This window comes from Entamoeba invadens (assembly GCF_000330505.1).
Source record: "Entamoeba invadens IP1 unplaced genomic scaffold scaff_1105074725877, whole genome shotgun sequence".
In the NCBI taxonomy this organism is placed as follows: Eukaryota; Evosea; order Mastigamoebida; family Endamoebidae; genus Entamoeba; species Entamoeba invadens.
In genome coordinates, this window is record NW_004191601.1 from 160508 (window position 1) to 170332 (window position 9825).

Genomic DNA, 9825 nt, shown 5'->3' on the forward strand with positions numbered 1-9825 from the left:
AGTTTTTTGATATTCACACATACAGTTACCAATATGACAAGACTTGGAATGATAAATAAATAATTAACAATCATGTTGAAAGTAGATTCTTTCTGTTCGAATTCTGCAAGCTTTCTCTCAGCCTCTTCAACCTTTCTGGCATACTGTTTGGCTTGTTTCTTAGTCTTAGCAGCTGCGTTTTGTGTTTCTTTTTTTTCTGTTTCGATTCTCTGAGTTTGTCTGCATATTTCTTCTTCTATGCTTTAGCCTGTTGAGCAGTGGTTCTTTCAAGATCAAGTTGTTTATTCAATTCAGTTAATTTATTCTCATAAGTGTTTTCAACTGTTTTTAAATGTTGCCTCAATTCAGTCTTCATCTCGGACATATTGTCTTCAATTTTGTCAAATTTGTCTTGTTTTTCGTCGAGTTCAGTATTTGTTCTCATCAATTCTTCAATAGCGGTTTTATGATCTCTCACAGTCTTGACTTTCTCTTGTTCAGCCATCTGGATGTTCTTCTCAAGGGTTTCAGCTCTGACTGTGATTTCAGCGATATCCTTCTTGTACTTTCCTTTAATCAATTGGGTCTTAGTGTGGTCTTTCTTTTCGTGATCAATTTCAGTTCTAACATTCATCAGTTCGTCTTGGTATTTCTATTTCATTGCTTCGTTGCCATCTTTGTCATCATTTGCAGTATCAAGTTGTTTGTGCCATGTCAACTTCGGCATTCAAGTCGTTAATCATCTTGTCCATTTCCTCCAAATCATTTTCATTATTCTTCTTCCAATCAGAGAGTTGATCAACTTGGACAATCAAGTGATTCGCTTTTTAGTCGACTTTTCTTTGGTGTTATTTGCTTCATCTAAGTTGGATTGAACTTCCTGCTATTTGCTCTCAGAAGCCTTTCGAGCAGCATCTGCACTGTCAGCTTTCTGTCTTTCTTCATCAAGTTGGGCTCGAACTTAAGTTATTATTGCATTCAACATGTTGTTCTTTTCTTTTTGAGCAACAGAAGCCGGTGGACTGACTTGGACTTTAAGTGATGAGACTTGTGCATTAAGTGTTTTGACTTGGTCTTCCATCTTCTTTCTTCTATCAGATTGGTCCGCAGCAGTCTTCTCGGCCTCCGCTTTGTCGTCCAATGCCATCTTCTTTTGTGCTTCAAGTGCCTTAATATGTGATCCATTATTCTCAATCTTCGTTGCGTCTTCAACAGATTGCTTTTTCATATCCTTCTTAGCAGCATCAAGTTGAGTGTTCTGTTCTTTCAACGCAGCAACCGCCTTTTCCAAATCAGCAATTTGGTTGTCTCTCTGACGACTTCAGTTCGATCGATATTTGAAGTCCCAACTGGTCTATATTCAAGGTCTTGCAATTGTTGTTCCAAATCTGCTATTTTCTTCTTGTCTTTAGCTGTTCTGTCTCTTAATTCAGTAAACTCGGTGTTGTTTGCTTCTAAGTCTTTTTGTAACTTTTTGATTGAACCATTCAAGTTGTTGGTCTCGTCTTCGTGTTTATAAACCAAGTTAATGAGTTGGTCATATTCGTCTTCAAGTTTCTTCTTTTCAGAAGAAAGTAGGTCTTTGTCATAAGCCAAATTTTTCACCTTCTCTTTAATTTCGTCGTTTTCTGCTTTCAACTTCTTTGCCTCTTTTTCTTTCGCAAATTTGTCTTTCTTGACTGTTTTAAGCTCTTCGTCGGCTTCAGCAACTTCTTGTTCTTGTGAGTAAATTAGTCGACTTTGGCACTCAATTCCTCAATCTTCTTATTGCTCTCATTAACAGTTCCATTGAGTTTCTTCTTATCAGCAACATCGGTGTCGGCATTCTTCTTGAGGTAGTCAAAGTCCTGTTGGAGTTGGTCAAGTTCTGCTTTGGTTCTTCCCAAGTCGTTTTTAGTAATTCTCAACTTCTCATTTGCGGCTTCAACTTCTTCGTTAAGAGCAGCTTTTTCTCTTTCAGTATCTTTCAATTTGGCATCAACAACAGATTTTGCTTTAGTCAAATTGTCATTGTCAGCCTTCAATTGAGACAATTGCTTCTCTTGAGCATCTTTCTACTCGTGTTCTCAGCATCAGCCTCAAGCTTGTCTTTGTTATCAGCAGTTTAGGTAAGTTGTTCATTCAAGTTATTAATTTCAACGTCTTTTTGGTTCATATTAGATTTAGCAACAGCCAAATTTTTTCAGTCTTCTCCATGTCATCTTTCAACGCTTAGATTTGAGCTTCGTAGTCGGCCTTCTGTGCTTTCAACACATCAGAGTCATTCAGTCCATCTTCAATTCTCTTTGTCAACTCAGCAAGTTTTCTCTGAGCATCTTTATTGGAAGAATCAAGTTTTCTGTTCTTATCTTCTAATTCGTCTTTCTCTGAGTTCAATGATAAAATCTTCTTATCACTTGCATTCTTGGCCGAAGTCAAAGCAGCAGTCTTTGTCTTCACTGCTTGCAATTGTTGGTTATACCCATCTTTATCGTCTGAAACCTTCTTGTTTTGAGTAACTTGTATTGTTTTTTGAAAAATAAAGTATTTGAGATAATTAAAATCCAAAAATACACATTCATAACTCTTTAATTATTATACATTATGATAAATAAATTATTCGTTATAGTTTTTTTTTAATATAATTTCCATTCTTTGTGTTTTAAATCTATTGATTATTTACTTTAATTTCGTCCAAGTAATTATTACATTAAAAAAATGACCAGGCAATTATTGTTTACAATAATTATATAACAACATATAATTTATTATAGTTTATTTTTTTTAAAAATAGTATTAATAAAGTTAATTAAAGATATTACTTTATTATATTTTAATTATATTCGACAAAATTAAATGAAATTATTATAAACAATTTTATTTATTTAGAATTGGGTCTTTTAAAACTAAATAAACATAAATAGTTTATTGCTAATTTACAAAGTCTAATACAAAGTAATTATTATATAAATTATTTAATAATATGAGATAGATTTAAAAACCCTAAAACGCTTTATTTGGTTTGTTTCAATCGGATTGTTCCACATTTTTCAAAACAATAAAATATTGTAAAAAAACACAAAAACAAATTAGACAATTTATAAATAATTTAAAAATGTTGTTTTTCTTTTTCTAATCGTCAATTTGCCTTATTAAACAATTAAAGCAATTACAATATAATTCAACTTATTAAAAATATAATTAAAATTGGTTCTTCTAATCCCTTTTTGCATTTTCCCCTGATGGTTTTAATTTTTTTGTAGTTTTTGGAGCAAATTTAATTTTGTTTTACCAAATCAAAAAAAAACAATTAATGATTTTGCGATATTTAGAAGGAATATATTTATATATAATACGTATTTTACTGTTCATTTTTAATTGCCAATTGTCCGTTTTATAAGTTGTTTTATAAAACACCAAAAATAAAAATTGAATTTATCATTTAACCCCTTTGTTTGCATGCAAAATTATATTGTTCGTGAAAAATATCTCTGGAATAGACATAGTGTAGTTTGTTTTAATTATAAGTTGCGTCAGTTTTTAATTATTTTTATCATATTGTTTTCAAAAAAAACTATTAAAAATTATTTTAAAGTTTTGTTTTTTTTCAATGTTTTTTAACAAAACATTTTGAATAGAATTTTCTACAAACCAACTTTTGTTTAAAGAAAATAATGAGTTGCTTTTTGTGTTCATAATCGGGCTAGTTAAACATCATCTTTTTAATTATTGTTGTTATTTTCAAAGAACTTTTTTTGAAACAACACAAAAAATAGACAATTATATGGTTGACATTTATTCTGAAATATAATGTCTTTGCAAAAGTCTTAATTAACCCGTTTTATTTGATTTTATTGATGTGACAACTCGTACATATTCCAACTAAAGGCAAATTATATTAAATTATTTTTGTTTTGATAATTTAAATTTTTTTGTTTGCAATCTATAAATGGTATCAATTTCAAAAAGCAAAAGATAAAATGATATTGATTTTATTAAATTGGTATATACATTAACTTAAATAATATATACAGTTATTTATTTGATATACATGTTTTATTATAATAAGTGTTGATAAATTGAAAAATATTTTGATGTAACATTTTGATATATTATATATTTTAAAGATCAATTTAATTATCGAAACAATCATGTTATAAATTTGTATTATAATGAATCATTAAAATTTTATAATAATATTAATACATTTTGTTTAGTTTTATCAATGTATTTTTATAAATAAACAAAAATGTATTTGTTTTTTTAGTGTTTTTTTACTAATAGTTAATTTACTATACATTGTCAAATTCAATTATATTTTATTTCATTAAATAGTCTATCGATCTTTTTCGAAGTTATATTGTTTATAAAAAAATGAATTTATCAAACTATTAAATTATAATTAATTATATTAAAAAATTTGTTATGTTTTTTACAAAATATTTTATGAAAATTTATCTTGATTATAAACTATTACATTTAATTTAACTTATAATTAATTTTCCATATATTATAAGATTTATAAAATTGAATTTGTCATTATTTCAGTATATATTATTGCCAAATTTGTTCAATAACAATATAAAAATAAATAAAAGTTGGTTAAAGAACCAAATGGAATAAAAGTAACAAAAAACAAAAATTAACTTTGCTTTTAGTGAAAATATTGGTGATAATAAACAATTGTTTTTTTCTCAAGTGTTTTTTTGGGAAATTGTTAAGAGGGGCTCCCTGTTTTTGAAAAGCAAAAAATGGCAAAATTGACGAACACCTGATCTTGCTTGAAAATACATCGATTATCAAAAAATAACCTTAAAAAGTTGTATCTTTCTATTCGTTTTGAAGATAAATGTGTTGATATAAATTGAATTACTGGAGAGATTTTGACAAAATCAAACAACTATTGACTTAATATAATATAAAAAGCAAAATATAAAAATATGTATCAATATAGTAATTATAAAACAATACAATATACTTACATTTTAATCAATTTAGTATTAAACCTCCATAATAATCAAAACGTTATAAAAGCAATACAATAATAAAAATGAAACAATTAAAAAGTAATCAAAAGGGAAAAAATTATGCAATACAACGCCTATGTGCACAAATCAAAATACAGTAAAACTTTTCAAAAACGGTACTTTTAAAAAGCTGATTCTTTCAAAAGAGGGTATTTTTCAACGAAACTAAAAATAAAGTTCTTTATAGAGCGGTAATTAAGGTTTGATTCGCTTAAAATGCCCACTTTTGAAAAAAAACAAAATTGCCACACCAGCCCGCTCTCTTAAGTTTTTACTGTACACTTTAGTTTTTTGAATTATAAAAATGTTTTATCATTAAAAGTTGGCTAGCTCCGAGTTGTGACTTTAATCTAATTGAGCATTTGTAGTAATTTTTAAAATATAAACAATAAATAGATAATACAAGTAATGAAAACATTTTATAGTGTGTCATGATGTTTGTAAAAAAAACATCAAAAATATTAACAAGTAAGTTGAAAGTTATAGTGAACGGTTGAAATTGTGCACAAGAAAAAATTACAAAAATATTGCAAGACTAATGACCAAAGTAAACTGTTTTTCAAAACTCTGTACTGGGATGCCCCGATTTTTTAGACAAATAAATTCTAAATAATTTTTCCTTTGCTTAACCCTCATTTTTTGTTATAAATATTTACTCGAAAAAAACAAAATAACGAACATGACTTTTTTAAATTTTACTTGACAAATAAATCTTGCACCAAAAATTTACTTGAAAAATATAAAAAACAAACTTGGGATTAAAATTTTGATTACCATAACACAATTTTTGCCAAAACATATAACACAACTTTATAATTAAATGTCCATGTTTACAGAATCACCAAGTCGTGTTCTGGATAAAAATAAAAAGTACTAATGAGTAAAACAAGCATTGAGAGAAGATAAATTGGTTAAGGCTATACAATTGAAAAGTTTTATAATTTTTGAACTCTTTATTTTATTTAAGACTCTTTTGATTAATAACCTTGATTGTTTAAATGTTTGTTTTATGTTATCGATTACTTTTTTAATTGTTGAAATAAACAAAAACTTATTATTAATTTAAGTGTTGTATCATTTGATGCAATAATGTCTTCAAACCATCATTTGTTTATTGTTATATTATCGTTTATCTTGTGTTTGTTAGAAATGGGTTGTTTTACTGACGTTTAGTTACAAAACAAACCACTGGCCAAATAACGAACCTGGAAAATCGGGAAGATTTACCCATTATTTGGGTGATTTCCCGATTTTTTATTCAATAATTGAAACTGTATTGATTTTTAAGGGTTTTAAACTGTGTACCGTTGTTGGTTCAACAAATAGGAAAATAAAAAATAAAACAAATAAAAAAGAGTAAATAATGGGAAATTAGGACAAAGGGTTTATATAAATTTTGGAAACGGTACAGAGTTTTGGAAAACAGTTTATTATATAATCATATGACAAAGTCAGTCTTAAAAACTTGAAGTTCTTGTATTGTAATTAATCTTATATGTATTAACTTTGTTGTCTACTAACTTTTTTTATTTGTTGTTGAAATTGCGACTAATAGATTATAAAAAGTTGGAAGATTATAATTTCTCTCTGATATTGATAAAATTGATTTTTAATTCGGTTATCATGTTGAAATATTTTTTGTCGTGTAATTAATCAAATGTATAACTTATTCGTTGTTTAGAATAAGACATGGTTTAATAAAACAATATCAAAGCACATAATATCACATTTTCATAATTTACAATATAACAACATTATGTTTTAATAGTATTTAACAAGTTTTTAAATCATTTATAAAAAAAACTTATGATATAATCTGTGCAAATTAGAAATAATTCCGACAGTATATCATTAATATGTTGTTTGTTTATTTTTTTATGACTACCAAACGTTGTGGACGATATAAATTACTCATTAACTTATTGTTTGTTTTATATAATAAATAGTCATTTAAAAAAACGTTTGTGAATAATGATGATTTTTTAAAAGGTAATTAATTTGAAAATGCCGATTTTTTTTCTTTACTTTCCGAAAAGACACCAAGGTTTTTAAGTTTTACAAATTAACATTTTTACGAACTTTTTATTTTTATTTTTTAGTATTTTTTTGGTAAAAAAAATAAAATTTATACTGTATACCAGAATAATTTAAATAAATTTTACTTTTTTAAGTCAACCTTAATGATAACTTAAGTACTTTTTAAATATGTTGAAAAAAGTTTAAATTAAACATAAGTTTTTTTATTTGTAACTAATTGATATGATGTCACACTTGAAGGTATTTGAAAATAGAACTACTCTGGCGAGTGGTCAAATTTCTTTTGAGTCCTGGGAACTCTGGCAAGTGCTCGATTTTTATCTAAGTAAACTATATTTTCTCCAAGTAACTATAATTTACCATTTAAAATATAGTTTCACAATTCATTTAATATAAGAAATAATATAATTATAGTTTATTATAGTATAATGGAAAAAATTGCTGTTGTTTCCTGAAACTACAGATATAAAAGCAGTAAAATATCTAATTTGTTTTTATTCAACATTTATTATTTATTTTTTATTTACAAAAACAGAAACTAAGCAAAAACGAATTCAATTTGTTAATTGTTTGTCGCATCGACAAATTCTCTTTCTCCATTGACAACAAGGAAAAACGTCACCATTGTAAATAAAAGTTTCGAGCAATCTAATAGTAGCTGGTGGAAGAGGAGTCATAAAAATATCTCTATTTCGAGGTTCAGTGATTAAATAGTTGTGGAAAATATAAAAATAAACATTTTTCAATGGGCGTTTGGTATTTTTGAAATTCAACAAAACATGGGCAATTGTAACATGTTTACCATAATTCTTTGCTTAAAATTTCCATCGATTTCTTATTAATTTAAAAGTGCATTCCAATCTTTCAAATACATTTCGACAATATTTGGACACGAAAAATGAAGGTTATCGTGGTATAGAATTGCATTTAATTGTTGAGTGGTGTATTCAGTTGAAAGATCAAATTAATAAGGAGTGACACCATTCGAACAAGATTTGTAGCCTCCATCAACAAGAAACAATATTTATCCATCAACATACTTTCTATCCAGGTAAGTTTTAAACACAACACTGTCATGTGTAGCAGCTGGAAATTCAGTCACGATACTAACAACAAAACAGAAAATATTAACTACTATTTCTTTTTTTCAGCCCCGAGTGGTTGTATGAGCATATTTTTGTTTTATGTACTTTTGTTTAATTAATACAGATGTGACTTTTGTTTAATCTATTAAAAATATAAAATAACAATTTTTGTTGTTTATTATGTCAATATTAATTTAAACGATTCAAATGTTCAAAATTGATAAATGAAATATAATTTCATTGCATGTTTGTGTAAAAATATAAAAAATTTAACATAGGTAAATTATATTTGTATTGGTATATAATACAAAAAATGTTATATTCATAAAATACGTTATAAAGTTACATTAAATATTAATGCAGTTTATAATTGTCATTTTAATTTAATTTAAAAATATCTTAACACATATTATATATATTACAACATAATTACCGATATTTCATTCGTGTTTTAAATAAAAAAAGAAAGTTATTAAAATACTTATAAAACATAAACAACACTAAAAATTCACTCACATTTCGAAATGTTTAGTTACCTTTTGCACGATTGCTCCGTTTCATTAGTTTTGATAATTCACTTTTTCTTTTTTTTATGTATTGTCGTTTTTATTATATCAGAACATTTTTATCCGTTTTCGCATCATTTATTTCATCTTCACACTTATCAGTTTCAATAAATGTTTTTTCATATTGGACAACTTCGACTGAATTACTATTATTTTGGACATTTTTATTATTGTTAGAACATCCTTCTTTCAAATAATCATCTAATCCATATTTGTTTTCATCCTTGAAATCGCTAAGAACTCTTTAGATGCCAAACTTGTTTCATAAAAGCGTCATTTTTTTCAGTTATGATTTTGTGAAAAATATGATAATAATTAAAAATAATTTAAAATAAACTGTTTTCCAAAACTCTGTACCGTTTCCAAAATTTATATAAACCCTTTGTCCTAATTTCCCATTATTTACTCTTTTTTATTTGTTTTATTTTTTATTTTCCTATTTGTTGAACCAACAACGGTACACAGTTTAAAACCCTTAAAAATCAATACAGTTTCAATTATTGAATAAAAAATCGGGAAATCACCCAAATAATGGGTAAATCTTCCCGATTTTCCAGGTTCGTTATTTGGCCAGTGGTTTGTTTTGTAACTAAACGTCAGTAAAACAACCCATTTCTAACAAACACAAGATAAACGATAATATAACAATAAACAAATGATGGTTTGAAGACATTATTGCATCAAATGATACAACACTTAAATTAATAATAAGTTTTTGTTTATTTCAACAATTAAAAAAGTAATCGATAACATAAAACAAACATTTAAACAATCAAGGTTATTAATCAAAAGAGTCTTAAATAAAATAAAGAGTTCAAAAATTATAAAACTTTTCAATTGTATAGCCTTAACCAATTTATCTTCTCTCAATGCTTGTTTTACTCATTAGTACTTTTTATTTTTATCCAGAACACGACTTGGTGATTCTGTAAACATGGACATTTAATTATAAAGTTGTGTTATATGTTTTGGCAAAAATTGTGTTATGGTAATCAAAATTTTAATCCCAAGTTTGTTTTTTATATTTTTCAAGTAAATTTTTGGTGCAAGATTTATTTGTCAAGTAAAATTTAAAAAAGTCATGTTCGTTATTTTGTTTTTTTCGAGTAAATATTTATAACAAAAAATGAGGGTTAAGCAAAGGAAAAATTA

General features: G+C 26.3%; 2 protein-coding genes across 2 annotated transcripts; both read right to left on the reverse strand.

The window, feature by feature from the left end:
• Positions 1 to 235: 235 nt before the first annotated feature.
• On the reverse strand, positions 236 to 613 carry EIN_078400 (hypothetical protein; the record flags this gene model as incomplete). The annotated part of the gene is made up of 1 exon (XM_004182893.1): positions 236 to 613. The coding sequence occupies one exon, from the start codon at positions 611 to 613 to the stop codon at positions 236 to 238; it is 378 nt and encodes a 125-aa protein (XP_004182941.1).
• A 327-nt stretch (positions 614 to 940) lies between these two features.
• On the reverse strand, positions 941 to 2540 carry EIN_078410 (leucine-rich repeat-containing protein C10orf80, putative; the record flags this gene model as incomplete). The annotated part of the gene is made up of 5 exons (XM_004182894.1): positions 941 to 1291; positions 1330 to 1691; positions 1727 to 2033; positions 2233 to 2463; positions 2535 to 2540. 5 exons carry the CDS (start codon positions 2538 to 2540, stop codon positions 941 to 943), a joined length of 1257 nt encoding a protein of 418 aa, XP_004182942.1.
• Between the last annotated feature and the right edge of the window lie 7285 nt (positions 2541 to 9825).